We start from the raw sequence: 19,922 nt of genomic DNA, 5'->3' as shown, positions 1-19,922 counted from the left end.
GGGAGCCACAACTCCTGAAGCCTGCGTGCCTAGAGCCCGTGCTCCACAACAAGACAACACACCGCAATGAGAAGCCCGCGCACCGCAACAGAGAGTAGCCCCCACTCACCACAACTAGAGAAAGCCCGCATGCAGCAACGAAGACCCAACACAGCCATAAATAAATAAATAAATAAATTTATTTAAAAAAAAAAAGAAAAAAGAAAAAAGAAATACTGATACCGGTCCCGGAAGAATCAGAGTCTCTGGAAGTAGGCCAAGAAATTGTATAGAATTAAAATTGTCTCAGTGTTTCAGCCAAAGTTGAGAAAAAGCCACTGCACCAGAGGCTACTCCTGATTATGTTTTTAGAGGTATGGGGACCCAAGAGAGGCAGGACAGGAAGGTGTCAGTGCTTCCAGGAGCAGCAGCTGGTGGCAAGGGGCTTTCTGCTGTGAACCAGTGCTGGAAGCCTTCCACAGCCTTAAAGTGTTGATTCACTGGCAGCAGCAGCGATGATAAAGGTTAGGGAAATCGCCAGCAACGGCTTAACGGGCCAAAGAAGAGAATTCCTGAAGCTGGGCCAACTACTTTCATGAGTCCTCATTAGGGAAATGGTTCATTAAAAAGCAACATCAGGAAATTTTCTTGTCCAGTGGTTAGGACTCGGCGCTTTCACTGCGGGCCTGGGTTCAGTCCTAAGATCCTGCAAGCGGCGCGCCGCGGCCAATAAAAACAGCCACTTTAGAATATGAGACGTCATCACCTACCTGTACATATACACTTCCTGGAACTTAAAATCACTTTGCAACATCAACCACAGGCGGAACTCAACCACTGGGAGCTGAGAAATGTGTCAAATAAACAGATGAATACTATAGGATTCTTGGAAGAGATTTTTAAAATAATATTTATTTTGGGCTGCGCCGGGTCTTAGTTGCGGCACATGGGATCTTTGTTGCGGCATGTTTAGTTAAATTCATTAACTTGAGATGTCTGGTTTTAATTTTTTTAAAAATTTAATTTATTTTTTATACAGCAGGTTCTTATTAGTTATCTATTTTATACATATTAGTGTATACATGTCAATCCCAACCTCCCAGTTCATCCCACCACCATCCCCCACCCCGCCACTTTTCCCCCTTGGTGTCCATACATTTGTTCTCTACATCTGTGTCTCTATTTCTGCCCTGCAAACCGGTTCATCTGTACCATTTTTCTAGGTTCCACATATATGCGTTAATATACGATATTTGTTTTTCTCTTTCTGAGTTACTTCACTCTGTATGACAGTCTCTAGATCCATCCACATCTCTACAAATGACCCAATTTCGTTCCTTTTTATGGCTGAGTAATATTCCATTGTGTATCTGTACCACATCTTCCTTATCCATTCGTCTGTCGATGGGCATTTAGGTTGCTTCCATGACCTGGCTATTGTAAATAATACTGCAATAAACATTGGGGTGCATGTGTCCTTTTTGAATTATGGTTTTCTCTGGGTATGTGCCCAATAGTGGGATTGCTGGATCATATGGTAAGGCTATTTTTAGTTTTTTAAGGAACCTCCACACTGTTCTCCATAGTGGACACATATACACTACCAAATGTAAAATAGCTAGCTAGTAGGAAGCAGCCACATAGCACAGGGAGATCAGCTCTGTGCTTTGTGTCCACCTAGAGGGGTGGGATAGGGAGGGTGGGAGGGAGAAGCAAGAGGGAGGAGATATGGGGATATATGTATATGTATGTCTGATTCACTTTGTTATATAGCAGAAACTAACACACCATTGTAAAGCAATTATACTCCAATAAAGATGTTTAAAAAAAAAAAGCTACAATGAGGTATCACCTCACACCAGTTAGGGTGGGAATCATCAGAAAATCTACAAACAACAAATGCTGGAGAGAGTGTGGAGAAAAGGGGACACTCTTGCACTGTTGGTGGGAATGTAAATAGATACAGCCACTATGGAGGACAGTATGGGGTTCTTTAATTTTCTATTTTAATTTATTTATTGTTTTATTTTTGGCTGCATTGGGTCTTCTCTGCTGCGGGAGGGCCTTCTCTAGCTGCAGCAATCGGGGTCTACTCTTCGTTGTGGTGCGTGGGCTTCTCATTGTGGTGGCTCCTTTTTGTTGCGGAGCACGGGCTCTAGATGCGCGGGCTTCAGTAGCTGTGACACGCAGGCTGTAGACCGTAAGCTCAGTAGTTGTGGCGCAGGGGCTTAGTTGCTCCGCGGCATGTGGGATCTTCCTGGACCAGGGATCGAACCCGTTTCCCCTGCATTGGCAGGCAGATTCTTTACCACTGCGCCACCAGGGAAATCCCTTGTTTTCTCTAATTGACAGTAATCTTATGAAGTGCCGACTACCCGATCTTTGTCGCAAAAACTCTTATATAGCCTGGCTTCTCCCTTACCTCTACAGAGCTGAGAGGCTGCGACCAGGCCTAAGTCCTCAGTTTTATCCACCAAATAAAACAGATTCTCAACTTTTAGGACGTGCATTTTTTTTTCAGTGGACACAATTACACCTTAATAAAGGTGTTTTTAAAAAAAAAAAAGGACAGGAAGTTTAATGTACCTGACAGGTCTTGCAAATTCAGATTTCGCTGGCTAGACAGAGGAGGGTGGCAGTCCCTTGGAGGGACCCCCGAATCCAAACCGGGACAATTGAGAACTAGAGCGAAGTCCCTTGGTTACACAAGCAGGGACAGGACTATCTGGGAGGCCACCCAGGAAGAGCGTTCAGCTGCGCGCGCACTTGGCAGCGTCGCGGACTTCTCCGGCCTGGCCAGTAAAGTCACCTGTTTTTTTGTTTTTGAAAATTCACAAAACATCTCCGAATATTTGCCCAGAAGAATGTGAAACGTCCACTCATGGCCTCTCTTTCACTTAACTTTAGTCTTGTTTGGACAAGCGATGGGGAAAATTCTGAGGATCGAGACAGGCCTCTCAGAAGACAGCTATAGGCCCGTCAGGCCCCGACGCCACGCCGCCGTAAATAAACGGCCCTGGCCCAGGCCTTGTCGTTCTCTTTGTGCAGTGAACTGGTGGATGGCGAAGATGGTGGCTTTAGGATCCGCCTGGCGGAAAAGGAAGGCTACCGCCTGCGCTATCTTTGCACAGCTGCCGGCGTACAGGTACCTGAGTACCTCAGGGCCGTGTTGGACACTGAAGGGACCGAAGTCTCGGGCTGAGCAGGATGAGCTATCATTACAGACTAGAATTTCTGATGTCTCTGTGACACCACTGCTTGGAACTGACCCAGCCCAGGGCAGGGGGGACTTGTCTGGTAGTCGCCCTGGCTTCTGCTAACTCACTGGTTTCTTCCCAGGACCCTGATTCTCGAAGGAGGGTCCGCAGCGCCTCGAGGGTGAGTGGATTGTGCGATATGGAGTGGCTGGTGGTTGTACTGGGGGAGGACGGGGATGATGATGACCCCAGGTGATTCTGAGTGTCTCGCTGACGCCATCACCGCAGCGCGCTGACCACCTCCATCCCCCGGGTTGGGATCCCTAGTATTTGGGCTCGGAGAAGCCACTTATTCGTGTGTCTCGTTTCTCCATTAGGGGATTAAGACGTTCACCGACCCATGTGTTATTTTTGAATAAAGGTGAGTGTTAGGTGTGCGGGCGCTCTCAAGTGTCTCTCACTTTTTTAACTCCCCAGCGTTTTGTTTAAGCCTTGCTAAACCTGCTTTCTCCACCTGTTTTACTACTATAAACTACCCTGCATGCTGGGCTTCCTTGATGGAGCTGTTCTCCGCAGTTCTAAGTTTGTTTCCTACTTCTTTTCTCTCCTGAACTTCCCATCCCTGAATTCTTAATTTGCTAGATCCGTATACTGGGGCTGTTGTCTTTGAATGTTCTAGATTCCTCCCCATAATGGTTTCCCTTGATCCAGGTCTCCCTAAATTGGGGATGATGATTTCTCAGACTAGAGTCTCTGATGCTGGTCCTGATGTCAAAATTAATTTCTGACTCATTTGGGGAACTGGATACTTGGATTTTTGAGAGGAGCCAATGGGAGGGCTGTAGCTCTCTGCTTGTATTTCTCATCGGTGGTCCTGCTTTCATCTTTCTAGCTTGAGAGCTTTGGAAGCCCAGCCGGGGCAGTGCCCCTTCACAGAGATTCAGGGATAGCCTGGTGGCTGAAGGCCTAAAGTTTGGAATTCTCCTCTTGGAGAAGTGCTGTTGGGATGGCTGGGATGCCCAGGTAATGGTTCCTGCCAGTTTCATCAGCAAGCTGTGACAAGAAGTGGAGAGTGACAAGAAGTGGAGAGTAGCGTGCCTTCTGCCTGGGTACTGTGGTAAGTCTCTTGCTGGTTTTTCTACCAGCTCCAGAGTGGTAATGATGACCTGGTTGGACTAGAGTCTCTGAGAACTTCTCTGAGGATCTTTGAAACCACCTGATCCACTCTTATGCCTCTTTCCACCCTGTGTGGCAATTCCCCTGCCCACCCAGACCTTTCCTTTTTAAAGTAAAACTGGTATAAAACTACATTAGTTTCAGGAACATAACGTTTTGGATATTTATATACACTAGAAAGCGATCACCACAGTAAGTCTAGTCACCATGCAACTGATCCTTTTTGCCTAACCACCTTTCCCTCTGATAACTACCAATCTGTTCCTGTATCTATGATTTATGCTTTATTAAAATAATTTATTTTATTTACTTATTTTTGGCTGCATTGGGTCTTCGTTGCAGTGCGAGGGCTTCTTCTTGTGGTGGTTTCTCTTGTTGTGGAGCACAGGCTTTAAGGCGCTTGGGCTTCAGTAGTTGTGGCACGCGGGCTCTAGAGCACAGGCTCAGTAGTTGTGGCACATGGGCTTAGTTTCCCCGTGGCATGTGGGATCTTCCCGGACCAGGGCTTGAACCCGTGTCCCCTGCGTTGGCAGGCAGATTCTTAACCACTGCGCCACCAGGGAAGCCCTAGATTCATGCTTTACTGCCAGTTGCTTGCATGTTTCTAATATGTGTTGCTTTTATGAAATTTTAGAATTTTGCTGACACAAAGGATGTTCTCTACCTGGTGTTGGACAGACCCTCAGAACTTCACATCTTTCCTGCATTAACCCGCGTGAGCAGCTGTCAACCTCCTGGGGTGGAGGGAGGGGACTGCCTAGAAATTTGGGGACCAAAATCAATTAGGTGGCCTTTACTTGGTCCTACCCAAAGGATTCCAATAAAATATATATATATATTTTTTTTAAAATTTATTTTTATTTATTTATTTTTGGTTGTGTTGGTCTTCGTTTCTGTGCGAGGGCTTTCTCTAGTTGTGGCAAGCGGGGGCCACTCTTCATCGCGGTGCGCGGGTCTCTCACTGTCGCGGCCTCTCTTGTTGCGGAGCACAGGCTCCAGACGCGCAGGCTCAGTAGTTGTGGCTCACGGGCCTAGTTGCTCCACGGCATGTGGGATCTTCCCAGACCAGGGCTCGAACCCGTGTCCCCTGCGTTGGCAGGCAGATTCTCAACCACTGCGCCACCAGGGAAGCCCAATCAAATATTTTAAAGCAAATAAAAAATAGATTGGTCTCAGTGAAAACAAGACGGTACAGAAAGGTTTAGGGACATGAAAGGTTAACCACCAGTGAATGAGCATCACAGTTGACATCTAGCTGTACCTCTTTTTTTTTTTTTTTTTATAAATTTATTTATTTATTTTTGGCTGCATTGGGTCTTTGTTGCTGGGGCCGCGGGTTTTCTCTAGTTGCGGTGAGCGGGGGCTACTCTTCGTTGTGGTGCTTGGGCCTCTCATTGCAGTGGTTTCTCATGTTGTGGTGCATGGGCTCCAGGCACGCGGGCTTCAGTAGTTGTGGCTCACGGGCTTAGTCGCTCCGCGGCATGTGGGATCTTCCCGGACCAGGGCTCGAACCCGTGTTCCCTGCATTGGCGGGCAGATTCTTAACCACTGCACCACCAGGGAAGTCCCTAGCTGTACCTCTTTGCAACGACATACAAAAAGTAGATTTGCCACATATTGACACCAATGTTAAGAATTTCTAGATTGATTGTGATAGTATACTAATATTTGAGGTTTTTATGACACCATTAACACAGACATCCAATTTGCCTTTTGATCAATTGGTGAAAACATAGTTGTCCAGATATATTTTAGAAGCATATACTGGTGGTTTGCCAGGGGCAGGGAATGAGGAAATGAAGAGTTACTGTTTAATGGATATAGAGTTTCTGTTTTAGAAGATGAAAAGAGTTCACGGGGATGGATGGTGATGATGGTTGCTCAGTGTGATGAATGTTTATTACCACTGAACTGTATGCTTAAAAGTGGTAAAGATGGGGAGGGGGATCAATTGGAAGATTAGGATTAACACATACATGCTACTACATATAAAAAAAGTAACTAATGCGCTATTGTATAGCACAGGGAACTCTACTCAATACTCTGTAATGGCCTATATGGGAAAAGAATGTAACAAAAAAGAGTGGATATATGTATAGCTGATTCACTCTGCTGTATACCTGAAACTAACACGACATTGTAAGTCAACGATACCCCAATAAAAATTTTTTAAAAAATGGTAAAGATGGTAAATTTTATGTGTATTTTCACCACAGTAAAAAAAATGGGGGAAAAAGCATACTCTGTGCTCCTATTTGTCATCGTCATAAAGGAGATTCCCCACCAGCATGTACAGAGTATGCTGCTGTAAGGCTGTATTGTAAATTATCCAGCTTCTGGTAAGGGGGTGTTTGAGCTTCTGGTCATGGTATATACCAGTGCTGATTCCCTATTAATTTGCACCCATTTGAAGTTGTGTTGTAGAATACATTTCCAAAAGTAGAATTTCAGAGTCAAAGGATTTGGGCATTTAAAGTAGTAATGTATGTTCCATAAAGTTGTCCCAGTTTATACTCGTAACAGCAGTCTCCTTCAGAGTGCCTGTTTCTCTACCTGCCATCACTACTCCAGGTGGAGTGTACCAGTTTGTGTACCTAATAATTCATCTTTTGAGTATTGCACATCTTTTGTATCTGTTTTCCTATGGAACGTTTCCAGCTTGGTCCCCACTCAGCAAAGATTTTTTCCAACTTTTATTTTCCTTAATCGTCTTTTGCCAGATCTTTTTTTTTTTTTTTCCCTCCTTGAAATTGCCCTGTTTGGTACTCCCTACAGGACAGTTAGCTGCTCCCATTGCTATTCTCTGACCACGGGTTCTGTATAATCTTAGCAGCCACCATATATTTAGTGCTTTGGTCTGTCGTAGGCTTTTTATGTGTTTCATTTTATTGAATCCTTAAAACCTTGCAAAGTAGATATGTATCTACCCTACCTTGCAAGCAAGGAGAGGAAAGCTCAGGGATGTTAAATAATTTCCCTAAGGTCAGAGAGATAGGAGGTATTGAGGCCCCTGAGCTGGACACTGGTGTTTGTCAAGTGGAGTAAAATTGAAGCTTGGTTCTCACCCAGACACTCCAAGGACAAAGCAAGTGGCAGAAGCTGAGCTCTGCTGAAGTTAAGAGATAAGATGAGCATTCCTGAGGTCAAGGTAAACTTCCCTGTCTGCACATGCGCAGAAAGGCTCCTTGGGGGTCAAAAAGGCAGGGGGCACCACCCCATAATAAGTGTGGACATACCCCCCACAGGCCTCTGTAGCGGAATCCATCTTGGCAAAAAGCTGCACTCGCATCTTGGGGAGGGTCTAGGACTGGTCAGCTGTGAAAAAAGAAACAAGATAATTGGCTACAGGTAAACAAAGACCTGGAAGGCCCGTCCTACATGTGATTTAAATCACCCTTTCACGGTACTCCTCATTAGAGAGGACACCCGTATCCTTTCTCTCCGTGTATTTCTGCCTTGCTTCCATCTTAAATAAACTGTTTCTCTGTGTGCTGTTCTCCCACTTGTGCTGTGTCTCTAATAATAAACTTTGTACCTGTTCTTACAGTTGTTGCCTCAAACATTCTTGCTTTCAAATGGGGCAAGAGCCAGGGAACTTTGCTTCTAGCCTCTAGCCCCTGCTGGACTAGCGGCTAGGTTCTATTCCCGGGCAGGAACTAAGATCTCTCTTCAGGACCACTCACTGGTCTCTCCGAGATCAGTGTCAGTCAGGATTCAAATTCCTTTCTGTCTAGTATATAATACACCTATGGCCTAGCTTTAAACATTTCCAATAACTGAAGCAAACCTTTCTTTGATTCCATTTTTCTTTTTCTCCCTCCCACTCAGAGGATGTCACCCAGCTGAATTGTGGCTGTATCATTCTTTGGCTTTTCTTTGTACTCTGAATTGAATGTGTCCCTAAAATATTGTTTGGTTTTGTGTTTTGTATCTTTTTGAGCTTCATAAATATGGACTAATACTCCACGTAGTTATGTTGCAGCTTGGTTCTTTTTTGTTCACATACTTCCCTATAGTTTAGATTCTACCCTTCCAAACACATTTCTGCCCATTTTTATTTAGGCAAAAAAAAAAAACAACAACAATTCTAGGTTGATGGGTGTCTCTGGGTAGTGTACATGAGGACTTGCATTTGTAAGTGCATTTTTCTAGGGTGACAGTATCACATAGGAAGTACAGGGGACTGGGTTAAGATGTAGGGAGCCAGACTGAATACTTACAGCTGTTCAACTTTGGCTAAGTTACTTAGCCACTCTATTTCCTCATTTGTAAATGGATAAAAGAGTACCTACTGTTTTTTTTTTTTAATTTCTTTATTTTTATTTTTGGTTGCGTTGGGTCTTTGTTGCTGCGCACAGGCTTTCTCCGGTTGCGGTGAGCGGGGGCTCCTCTTCGTGGCGCTGCATGGGCTTCTCATTGTGGTGGCTTCTCCTGTTGCAGAGCACGGGCTCTAGGTGCGCTGGCTTCAGTAGTTGTGGCACGTGGGCTCAGTAGTTGTGGCTCGCGAGCTCTAGAGCGCAGGCTCAGTAGTTGTGGCGAACGGGCTGAATTGCTCCACGGCATGTGGTATCTTCCCGGGCCAGGGCTCGAACCCGTGTCCCCTGCATTGGCAGGCGGATTCTTAACCACTGCACCACCAGGGAAGCCCCAAAGAGTACCTACTCTTACGGAGTTGTTAGGTTTAACTATATTTAAATGCACTTAAAACTGCCTAACACATAGTAAGCCTTATTTAGGCATTAGCTACAATTATATTATTCCAAATAGTTTAGACATTAGCTAACATAGCCTAGTCAGTACCTCATCCAGTTTTCCTTAGTCCTTGACATTACTATTAAATGGTGAACGTCATTTCTTGTCCATAGGGTCTCTTCTGCATTCTCTTGCAGAGAATGATCCAAGTCCTGCCCTAGGTGTTCAGACCCTCCTTCCTTTGTCAGTCCCAGGTTTAGAGTATAAGAGTGAGGGACTTCCATGGTGGTGCAGTGGTTAAGAATCCAGCGGACATGGGTTCGATCTGATCCCTGGTCCAGGAGGATCCCACATGCCACCGAGCAATTGGGCCCATGCGCCACAACTCCTGAGCCTGCGCTCTAGAGCCCGTGAGCCACAACTGCTGAAGCCTGCACACCTAGAGCCCGTGCTCTGCAGCAAGAGAAGCCACTGCAATGAGAAGGCCATGAGTCGCAACCAAAGAGTAGCCCCCGCTCACCGCAACTAGAGAAAGCCTGCGTGCAGCAACGAAGACCCAACGCAGCCATAAATAAATAAAAATAAATAAATAAATAAATAAATAAATAAATAAATAAATTAATTAATTAATTTACATTAAAAAGATTGAGGTACAGGCATGGTGAAGATGGTCACGTGAAGTTTTCTTAATTCCAGGCATGGAAATCACTTTCCAGTCCTCGCATTCTTGAGCCCTACAGCCTCTCTTCACGGGGGTGACAGTGATTTGATAAGACCCCTACCCCAAAGCACACTGAATCTTCTTCACCCCCAGGAGCACTTTCAGAAATAAACAGTCCACCCAACCCACTAGGCAGATCTCATAGCTCTCCAAAATTAATCTACGCAGAGACTGGCCTGCCATCTCAGCTACTGAAGCCCGTGAGCCTCCCAGGCCTGTTTCCCCAGGCCTCTCATCCCTGGAATCCTTAGCAACTGGCTAGTGCGCAAGCCCCTCCAGAATGATACCTCTACCTGCCTGTTGCTTGTGCCCGAACTCTTGGAGTCTGCTTGAGTCCTGTTTGCATATTCTATATCCAATTTGTCAACAAATCATGCTGGCGATACCTTAACACCAAAATTTGGCCGCATCTCACAACTCTACTGCTCCTTGACTCTGGTGGGATCCACCGTCGTCTCACTTAGCTCCCCTGCGTGATGCAACAGCCTCCAACAAAGCTTCTGGATGTAATCTGGTTTGTGAGGAAATCCTAGAGCCAAGAAATAAAAACTGTTTTGGACATTGTTTGCAGGAATATAACTTTATAGAATCCCTTTGGAAAACAGTTTATCAGTACCTACTAAAAATGAGGCATGCTCTCTTCAACCCAGTGTTTCCACTTCTGGTGATGCACCCTAAACACTCACATACAGATACAGGGATTAATATATACATCCTTGATGGTACTGTTGGTAAGGGGGGAGAAAAAAAGGAACTCACGTGTTCTCCAATAGGGAAGTGGGGGTATATTCATAAAATACACCATGTGTTACATGCAGCAGTAGGATGACTAACATACCAGCGTGGATTAATCTCACAATGTGAAGAAAAAAAGCAGATCACAGAAAAATAGTATGTAATGCTTAAAAACATTTACCACTAAACAATATATCGCCTAAAGTTCCTACTGTATAGCACAGTATATTCAATATCCTGTGATAAACTGGATAGAAAATAATATGAAAAGGAATATATATATATATATATATATGTATAACAATCATTTTGCTGTAGAGCAGACATTAACACAACATTGTAAATCAACCATACTTCAATAAAATAAATTTTAAAAAAACAATATACTGTTTGGAGTTAAGTATCATAGTAAAAACAAAAAGAAATGCATAGGACCGGGGCTTCCATGGTGGCGCAGTGGTTGAGAATCCACTTGACAATGCAGGGGAAACGGGTTCGATCCCTGGTCTCGGAAAATCCCACATGCCGCGGAGCAACTGAGCCCGTGCGCCACAACTACTGCAGCCCACGCGCCCCTGTTCCACACGAGAGAAGCCACCGCAATGAGGAGCCCAGGCACCGCAACAAAGAGTAGCCTCCACTTGCCACAACTAGAGAAAGCCCGCGTCCAGCAACGAATACCCAACACAGCCAAAATAAATAAATAAATAAAATAAACAAATAGAAAAAAAAAAAACCCTGCCTCCTCCCACTTGCGCTGTTATGTTTTTTACGCTCAAGACGTGTGAGTACAGCAATGAGTCTACTTCTCTGTGGGTTGTGAACCCCGCACTGTTGCCTTAATGTCCCTCACATTTTCATTTTAGGTGCTTAACAAGGGGTCTTGCATTGCCCACAAAGGATGAAGAAACAAAGGCCAAAACAAATTACCAAATATAACTGTATCTAAAACAGGAAGGAAGGTAATGCACAGAAAGTTGAAATCCAGGCTAAAAAACTAAATGGAAGAATTACGTGCACAGCAAATAATCTTAAGTTTTAAAGGAGCTAGAATCTGGGTCCCGCCAACCTCTCCCACTTTACAGCACCATCCCGACCAGTTTGCTTTCAAGTGAGCCACCTGCCAACCTGCTGTAGCATATGATGCTGTTAAAGAGGAGTAAACATTCCCGCCCCGCCCTCGCAGGCTCACCACCACATCACATTTATTTTAAAGCGGTGGACAGCCTAGAGGCTGCAAGTGACAAGGCAGAAGGCCGAATTCCGGACTCAGGTTAATCCTGGCACCACCAGTCATCCGAGGCTGAACCAGGAATGAAGAAGGCAGAAGGGAAACAGGGGAGTGGCCCGGACCCCAGGCTGGGAAAGATGAGGAACTGGGAGAGCCCCAAAGGCCTGATGATAGCTGAATTTCTACAGAGATTTTTTTTCTTCCTCAAGCCCCAGTCCAGCCCGAGGAAAACGGGAGCGGTTCTGGGCGGGGACAGGGGCGCAGTGGATCCAACCCTGCCCTTCCCTCCCCACGCCCCTGACCGAAAACGTCCCTTCTAAGGCGTTGGGAACCTTCTGCAATTTAAGAACCGTCTGTTTACCTGATTACTTTTCTTTTGAAAATTCAAATTTTCCCATCCCCAGATATTCCATCCATATAGGGCTAAAGATGACGCCAAAACTATACTGCATTATCTCTTTCCTTGTCCTTCCTATTTTAAAAATAAGATGGGAAAAACGCCGGGATGGCCAAGGCAATTCTCAGGCAGCCCGGCCCCTCCGCGAACCGGCCCAAACGCGGCTGCTTCCATCAGCGTCAGGCTCCAATCAGCGTCTCTTTGGGCCACAGATACCCCACCCTCTTAGAGAAACTCCGGATCGTTCTGTAATTTGGGTCTCCCCGGAATCGCGTACCCCCTAATCCTACTTTAAACAATCAAACTTATTTGAGCCCCACGAACCTCTCACCGCCCTACTTATTACAAGCCTAGTGCTCATCCTTCCGGCCGACATCCAACTACTTGGCAGGCGGCTCGCCAGGGAAACGGAGACTGGGTGGCCGGAGTCGACAACGACTCTTCCCGGCGCCTCTCCCCCCTTCCCTTAGGACTCCAGTTTCCTCCAGCGAATCCCAGAAGAGTCTGGAGAGTTCTGGGGGGGGGGGGGGCGGCGGCACCCAGGGGGCTGATTGGTCCCAGAAAACCAGGGGGCAGGACCTGAGGCGAAACCCCTGGAATATTCCCGACCCGGCAGCCGAACTGAGCTCTGTGATTGGCTGAGGAGGGAAAAGGCGGAGCTTGATGAAAAACCATAAACACAGAGCCGCCCTCAGAGAAACGGCAAGCCTGGAGAGAGCTGCTAGGATTGGTGTGGTTGGTGAGCGCAGCTTCCGCAGACACACTATCTGCGAGGACCACCCCGAGCGGCACCGGCGCGTTCAGTTTTCGGATTCCGAAAGGACCGAGCTCCTCGTCGCTGAACTCGTTGGCCGTTTTCAGGTCTGAAGTTCGTTGCGGAGCCGAGAGGGCAGGACACCGGCATGGCGAAAAGCACGGCCATTGGCATCGATCTGGGCACCACCTACTCCTGCGTGGGGGTGTTCCAGCACGGCAAAGTAGAGATCATCGCCAACGATCAGGGCAACCGCACCACCCCCAGCTACGTGGCCTTCACGGACACCGAGCGGCTCATCGGCGACGCGGCCAAGAACCAGGTGGCGCTGAACCCACAGAACACCGTGTTTGACGCGAAGCGGCTGATCGGCCGCAAGTTCGGCGACCCTGTGGTGCAGTCGGACATGAAGCACTGGCCTTTCCGGGTGATCAACGACGGTGACAAGCCCAAGGTGCAGGTGAGCTACAAGGGGGAGACCAAGGCGTTCTACCCCGAGGAGATCTCGTCGATGGTGCTGACCAAGATGAAGGAGATCGCCGAGGCGTACCTGGGCCACCCGGTGAGCAACGCGGTGATCACCGTGCCGGCCTACTTCAACGACTCGCAGCGCCAGGCCACCAAGGATGCGGGGGTGATCGCGGGGCTGAACGTGCTGAGGATCATCAACGAGCCCACGGCTGCCGCCATCGCCTACGGCCTGGACCGGACGGGCAAGGGGGAGCGCAACGTGCTCATCTTTGACCTGGGCGGGGGCACGTTCGACGTGTCCATCCTGACGATCGACGACGGCATCTTCGAGGTGAAGGCCACGGCCGGGGACACCCACCTGGGTGGGGAGGACTTCGACAACAGGCTGGTGAACCACTTCGTGGAGGAGTTCAAGAGGAAGCACAAGAAGGACATCAGCCAGAACAAGCGGGCCGTGAGGCGACTGCGCACCGCCTGCGAGAGGGCCAAGAGGACCCTGTCGTCCAGCACCCAGGCCAGCCTGGAGATCGATTCCCTGTTCGAGGGCATCGACTTCTACACGTCCATCACCAGGGCGCGGTTCGAAGAGCTGTGCTCGGACCTGTTCCGGAGCACCCTGGAGCCGGTGGAGAAGGCTCTGCGCGACGCCAAGCTGGACAAGGCTCAGATCCAAGACCTGGTCCTGGTGGGGGGCTCCACCCGCATCCCCAAGGTGCAGAAGCTGCTGCAGGACTTCTTCAACGGGCGCGACCTCAACAAGAGCATCAACCCCGACGAGGCGGTGGCCTATGGGGCGGCGGTGCAGGCAGCCATCCTGATGGGGGACAAGTCTGAGAACGTGCAGGACCTGCTGCTGCTGGACGTGGCTCCCCTGTCGCTGGGGCTGGAGACGGCTGGGGGTGTGATGACTGCCCTGATCAAGCGCAACTCCACCATCCCCACCAAGCAGACGCAGATCTTCACCACCTATTCGGACAACCAGCCCGGCGTGCTGATCCAGGTGTACGAGGGCGAGAGGGCCATGACGCGGGACAACAACCTGCTGGGGCGCTTCGAGCTGAGCGGCATCCCACCGGCCCCCAGGGGAGTGCCCCAGATCGAGGTGACCTTCGACATCGACGCCAATGGCATCCTGAACGTCACGGCCATGGACAAGAGCACGGGCAAGGCCAACAAGATCACCATCACCAACGACAAGGGCCGGCTGAGCAAGGAGGATATCGAGCGCATGGTGCAGGAGGCGGAGAAGTACAAAGCCGAGGACGAGGTCCAGCGCGAGAGGGTGTCTGCCAAGAACGCCCTGGAGTCGTACGCCTTCAACATGAAGAGCGCCGTGGAGGATGAGGGGCTGAAGGGCAAGATCAGCGAGGCCGACAAGAAGAAGGTGCTGGACAAGTGCCAGGAGGTGATTTCCTGGCTGGACGCCAACACCTTGGCCGAGAAGGACGAGTTTGAGCACAAGAGGAAGGAGCTGGAGCAGGTGTGTAACCCCATCATCAGCGGACTGTACCAGGGGGCGGGTGGCCCCGGGGCTGGCGGCTTTGGGGCCCAGGCCCCTAAAGGGGGCTCTGGGTCTGGCCCCACCATTGAGGAGGTGGATTAGGGGACTTACTATTGTTTCTCTGTATTCCTCTTTGAGACAGAGGAGACCCAAGGACCTTGGTATTTCCCTGTATGTTAGTCCTCTACTATAGCAGTTCATTCTAAGGTTAGCTTTTAACCTTTAATAATTAGCTTGCTTGTCTTTGTTATTTCTGTATGTTATAACCAATGCGTTCACCAGAATGATTTGCGTTTCATGTACGTTGGTACTGTAAGGGTCACTTTCCTTTTTTGTTTTTCCCTCTCTCAAATGGATTAACACTGCCACCTTCTGTCCTATTTTTTGCTTTGTAAACATACCAAAACTCATGGAATTAAAAACTTGTATGCTTAAGGAATAAGAATAAAATGTTAAATATGTATGTCTGCTTTTATTTGGGGAGGGATAATAGTCTCTTCTCTGAAATCCATAGACCATGAAAGGGCTGTACTTCTGAAGAGAGTATCATACGTATTAGGAGCCGTGGGTATGGCTGTTTTTGTTGGGACTTTATTGTAGGTGGTAAATCACATCCAGGACAGAAAACAAATTCCAAGTGCCCATTTTGATTGGGGTGGGGTTTGTTTTAGGTAAAAGTAGGGATGGGAGCTGCAGTAGGGTTTTGGGGAGGAGAGATTGTTGTGGTGTCAAAGGCAGTGTTGAGAGGGGTTCATGGTTCCTTAGGGTCTTGCACTCACTGTGTGCAGAGCTGTTCATTTCTTACTAGACCTGTGAGTCTTCCAGTCTTTTATTTAAGTTATGAATTTAGGGGTGGACGAAACAGTAAAAATGAGATGCAGATTCATACTCTGTTTTATAAATCCCACTTGAGTGACTTAGTGCAAATTACTTAGCCTCTTAGTTTTGGTTGGCTCCTTTCAAAATAAAGCATTTGCCTGAGTGGCCTCAGTTCCAAAGATCTAGATCACTTGAGCAGAAATGTGCTATAGGCAAGCAACATGTTCAATGAAGGTCACTGGAGCTGCAGTTATTCAACTGAGGGTCTGGGGGAGTGAGATACTGAGAGTGGGGGCATGGCAATAAAGAGGAATGGGCCAGGCACTGCACCTGGTTCTCTGAGTCCCTCCTGTAATCCTCAGTAGTTCTCATCACACCACCCTCTAACTTAGGTATTGTAAAGTTTTTTTTTTTCATAGGTAGCATGTGGAGGTGGTCACTTAAGCTATATCCAGAGCAAAACTAGGCAGGAACAAGTGATGATTTGGGGGCCAGGGATTTTTCACACTGCCTGAACACTGGGGCTAGCGTGGGTGGCTCCTGTCTGGCTGTAAGTGGTGGTTTTACCCCAGTTTTAACAATCAGTAGCCTTTTTGTTCTTTTCATGGACAGTCTCAAAACAGAAGCAACTTAATAGCACATTTAATTATGAACGAAGAGGAAATAAAAGCTGTGCAGCATAGATCTGGGAAGATGGGGAGATGGGCGTTCCTCCCACACAAGCCCTTCCCTAGGGGCTGCTTCTCACTGGAGCAGTTAAACGTCCTTAACACTTCCTCTAGCCTGATAAATCCCAACCTTGCTCCTTCCAAAAACTGAGCCTGGGAATATCTACTCCAGAATCAAATTAAAGTTCCCTGTGTTTTATCGTTCTATAAATCCTTCCTCTCTGGGAAATTGAAACAGCTTAGGAATGACAAAGAATGGGAAGCCTTGTAAAGGAAAAGCTTGTAAAGGAAATAGTATAGTTTTGGTTCCTGGGCCAATTCTCAAAGGCCGGTCTTACTTACAAGATAGGTGCACTGTAATATTATAGGCTCTGACCATAGCATATAGTATGTGCAGTTTAACTGCTGCAGAAGCAGAAATTGGGGGCTTGCTTAACTTTTAAAAAATTTAGCCAGCCAAGCAATAGAGGGAATAAACCTTGTAACTTCAAAACACTGGAGCCATGGTTCTCCAACCCAGTGGTATACTGAGACCATTTGGGAAGCTAAAGAAATACTGATACCGGGATTCCCTGGTGGCACAGTGGTTAAGAATCCGCCTGCCAATGCAGGGGACACGGGTTCGAGTCCTTGTCCGGGAAGATACCACATGTTGCAGAGCAACTAAGCCCGTGCGCCACAACTACTGAGCCTGCACTCTCGAGCCTGGGAGCCACAACTCCTGAAGCCTGCGTGCCTAGAGCCCGTGCTCCACAACAAGACAACACACCGCAATGAGAAGCCCGCGCACCGCAACAGAGAGTAGCCCCCACTCACCACAACTAGAGAAAGCCCGCATGCAGCAACGAAGACCCAACACAGCCATAAATAAATAAATAAATAAATTTATTTAAAAAAAAAAAGAAAAAAGAAAAAAGAAATACTGATACCGGTCCCGGAAGAATCAGAGTCTCTGGAAGTAGGCCAAGAAATTGTATAGAATTAAAATTGTCTCAGTGTTTCAGCCAAAGTTGAGAAAAAGCCACTGCACCAGAGGCTACTCCTGATTATGTTTTTAGAGGTATGGGGACCCAAGAGAGGCAGGACAGGAAGGTGTCAGTGCTTCCAGGAGCAGCAGCTGGTGGCAAGGGGCTTTCTGCTGTGAACCAGTGCTGGAAGCCTTCCACAGCCTTAAAGTGTTGATTCACTGGCAGCAGCAGCGATGATAAAGGTTAGGGAAATCGCCAGCAACGGCTTAACGGGCCAAAGAAGAGAATTCCTGAAGCTGGGCCAACTACTTTCATGAGTCCTCATTAGGGAAATGGTTCATTAAAAAGCAACATCAGGAAATTTTCTTGTCCAGTGGTTAGGACTCGGCGCTTTCACTGCGGGCCTGGGTTCAGTCCTAAGATCCTGCAAGCGGCGCGCCGCGGCCAATAAAAACAGCCACTTTAGAATATGAGACGTCATCACCTACCTGTACATATACACTTCCTGGAACTTAAAATCACTTTGCAACATCAACCACAGGCGGAACTCAACCACTGGGAGCTGAGAAATGTGTCAAATAAACAGATGAATACTATAGGATTCTTGGAAGAGATTTTTAAAATAATATTTATTTTGGGCTGCGCCGGGTCTTAGTTGCGGCACATGGGATCTTTGTTGCGGCATGTTTAGTTAAATTCATTAACTTGAGATGTCTGGTTTTAATTTTTTTAAAAATTTAATTTATTTTTTATACAGCAGGTTCTTATTAGTTATCTATTTTATACATATTAGTGTATACATGTCAATCCCAACCTCCCAGTTCATCCCACCACCATCCCCCACCCCGCCACTTTTCCCCCTTGGTGTCCATACATTTGTTCTCTACATCTGTGTCTCTATTTCTGCCCTGCAAACCGGTTCATCTGTACCATTTTTCTAGGTTCCACATATATGCGTTAATATACGATATTTGTTTTTCTCTTTCTGAGTTACTTCACTCTGTATGACAGTCTCTAGATCCATCCACATCTCTACAAATGACCCAATTTCGTTCCTTTTTATGGCTGAGTAATATTCCATTGTGTATCTGTACCACATCTTCCTTATCCATTCGTCTGTCGATGGGCATTTAGGTTGCTTCCATGACCTGGCTATTGTAAATAATACTGCAATAAACATTGGGGTGCATGTGTCTTTTTGAATTATGGTTTTCTCTGGGTATGTGCCCAATAGTGGGATTGCTGGATCATATGGTAAGGCTATTTTTAGTTTTTTAAGGAACCTCCACACTGTTCTCCATAGTGGACACATATACACTACCAAATGTAAAATAGCTAGCTAGTAGGAAGCAGCCACATAGCACAGGGAGATCAGCTCTGTGCTTTGTGTCCACCTAGAGGGGTGGGATAGGGAGGGTGGGAGGGAGAAGCAAGAGGGAGGAGATATGGGGATATATGTATATGTATGTCTGATTCACTTTGTTATATAGCAGAAACTAACACACCATTGTAAAGCAATTATACTCCAATAAAGATGTTTAAAAAAAAAAAAGCTACAATGAGGTATCACCTCACACCAGTTAGGGTGGGAATCATCAGAAAATCTACAAACAACAAATGCTGGAGAGAGTGTGGAGAAAAGGGGACACTCTTGCACTGTTGGTGGGAATGTAAATAGATACAGCCACTATGGAGGACAGTATGGGGTTCTTTAATTTTCTATTTTAATTTATTTATTGTTTTATTTTTGGCTGCATTGGGTCTTCTCTGCTGCGGGAGGGCCTTCTCTAGCTGCAGCAATCGGGGTCTACTCTTCGTTGTGGTGCGTGGGCTTCTCATTGTGGTGGCTCCTTTTTGTTGCGGAGCACGGGCTCTAGATGCGCGGGCTTCAGTAGCTGTGACACGCAGGCTGTAGACCGTAAGCTCAGTAGTTGTGGCGCAGGGGCTTAGTTGCTCCGCGGCATGTGGGATCTTCCTGGACCAGGGATCGAACCCGTTTCCCCTGCATTGGCAGGCAGATTCTTTACCACTGCGCCACCAGGGAAATCCCTTGTTTTCTCTAATTGACAGTAATCTTATGAAGTGCCGACTACCCGATCTTTGTCGCAAAAACTCTTATATAGCCTGGCTTCTCCCTTACCTCTACAGAGCTGAGAGGCTGCGACCAGGCCTAAGTCCTCAGTTTTATCCACCAAATAAAACAGATTCTCAACTTTTAGGACGTGCATTTTTTTTTCAGTGGACACAATTACACCTTAATAAAGGTGTTTTTAAAAAAAAAAAAAGGACAGGAAGTTTAATGTACCTGACAGGTCTTGCAAATTCAGATTTCGCTGGCTAGACAGAGGAGGGTGGCAGTCCCTTGGAGGGACCCCCGAATCCAAACCGGGACAATTGAGAACTAGAGCGAAGTCCCTTGGTTACACAAGCAGGGACAGGACTATCTGGGAGGCCACCCAGGAAGAGCGTTCAGCTGCGCGCGCACTTGGCAGCGTCGCGGACTTCTCCGGCCTGGCCAGTAAAGTCACCTGTTTTTTTGTTTTTGAAAATTCACAAAACATCTCCGAATATTTGCCCAGAAGAATGTGAAACGTCCACTCATGGCCTCTCTTT

General features: G+C 47.1%; 1 protein-coding gene, 1 long non-coding RNA gene and 3 other non-coding genes across 7 annotated transcripts; 4 read left to right on the top strand and 1 right to left on the bottom strand.

Moving 5' to 3' along the window:
- The first annotated feature begins 3,411 nt into the window (after positions 1 to 3,411).
- Positions 3,412 to 3,474, top strand: LOC137774318 (small nucleolar RNA SNORD48). Its single transcript, XR_011075844.1, has one exon. It is a non-coding gene; the product is annotated as a small nucleolar RNA SNORD48 (small nucleolar RNA).
- Positions 3,475 to 3,900: 426 nt separating this feature from the next.
- On the top strand, positions 3,901 to 3,967 carry LOC137774314 (small nucleolar RNA SNORD52). Its single transcript, XR_011075840.1, has one exon. It is a non-coding gene; the product is annotated as a small nucleolar RNA SNORD52 (small nucleolar RNA).
- Positions 3,968 to 4,323: 356 nt separating this feature from the next.
- LOC137774336 (small nucleolar RNA ZL8) lies at positions 4,324 to 4,406 on the top strand. The gene has a single exon (XR_011075860.1). It is a non-coding gene; the product is annotated as a small nucleolar RNA ZL8 (small nucleolar RNA).
- An 810-nt stretch (positions 4,407 to 5,216) lies between these two features.
- LOC137773544 (uncharacterized) lies at positions 5,217 to 19,709 on the bottom strand. 3 transcript variants are annotated; one of them, XR_011075702.1, is made up of 4 exons: positions 19,615 to 19,709; positions 10,152 to 10,294; positions 7,589 to 7,667; positions 5,217 to 5,466 (listed from the first exon to the last, which is right to left on the bottom strand). It is a non-coding gene; the product is annotated as an uncharacterized lncRNA (long non-coding RNA). The 3 variants fall into 3 exon arrangements; XR_011075701.1 differs by lacking the exon at positions 19,615 to 19,709 and adding an exon at positions 12,453 to 12,618; XR_011075700.1 differs by lacking the exon at positions 19,615 to 19,709 and adding an exon at positions 10,382 to 10,496.
- On the top strand, positions 12,737 to 15,315 carry LOC137773543 (heat shock 70 kDa protein 1B). Its single transcript, XM_068558293.1, has one exon. It carries the CDS (start codon positions 13,031 to 13,033, stop codon positions 14,954 to 14,956), a length of 1,926 nt encoding a protein of 641 aa, XP_068414394.1. The 5' UTR covers positions 12,737 to 13,030; the 3' UTR covers positions 14,957 to 15,315.
- Positions 19,710 to 19,922: the final 213 nt, after the last annotated feature.

The sequence above is a fragment of the Eschrichtius robustus genome, chromosome 12, assembly GCF_028021215.1.
Source record: "Eschrichtius robustus isolate mEscRob2 chromosome 12, mEscRob2.pri, whole genome shotgun sequence".
NCBI classification, from domain to species: Eukaryota; Metazoa; Chordata; class Mammalia; order Artiodactyla; family Eschrichtiidae; genus Eschrichtius; species Eschrichtius robustus.
The sequence above is the reverse complement of the archived record's forward strand: the minus strand, read 5'-3'. Positions and strand labels throughout refer to the sequence as shown.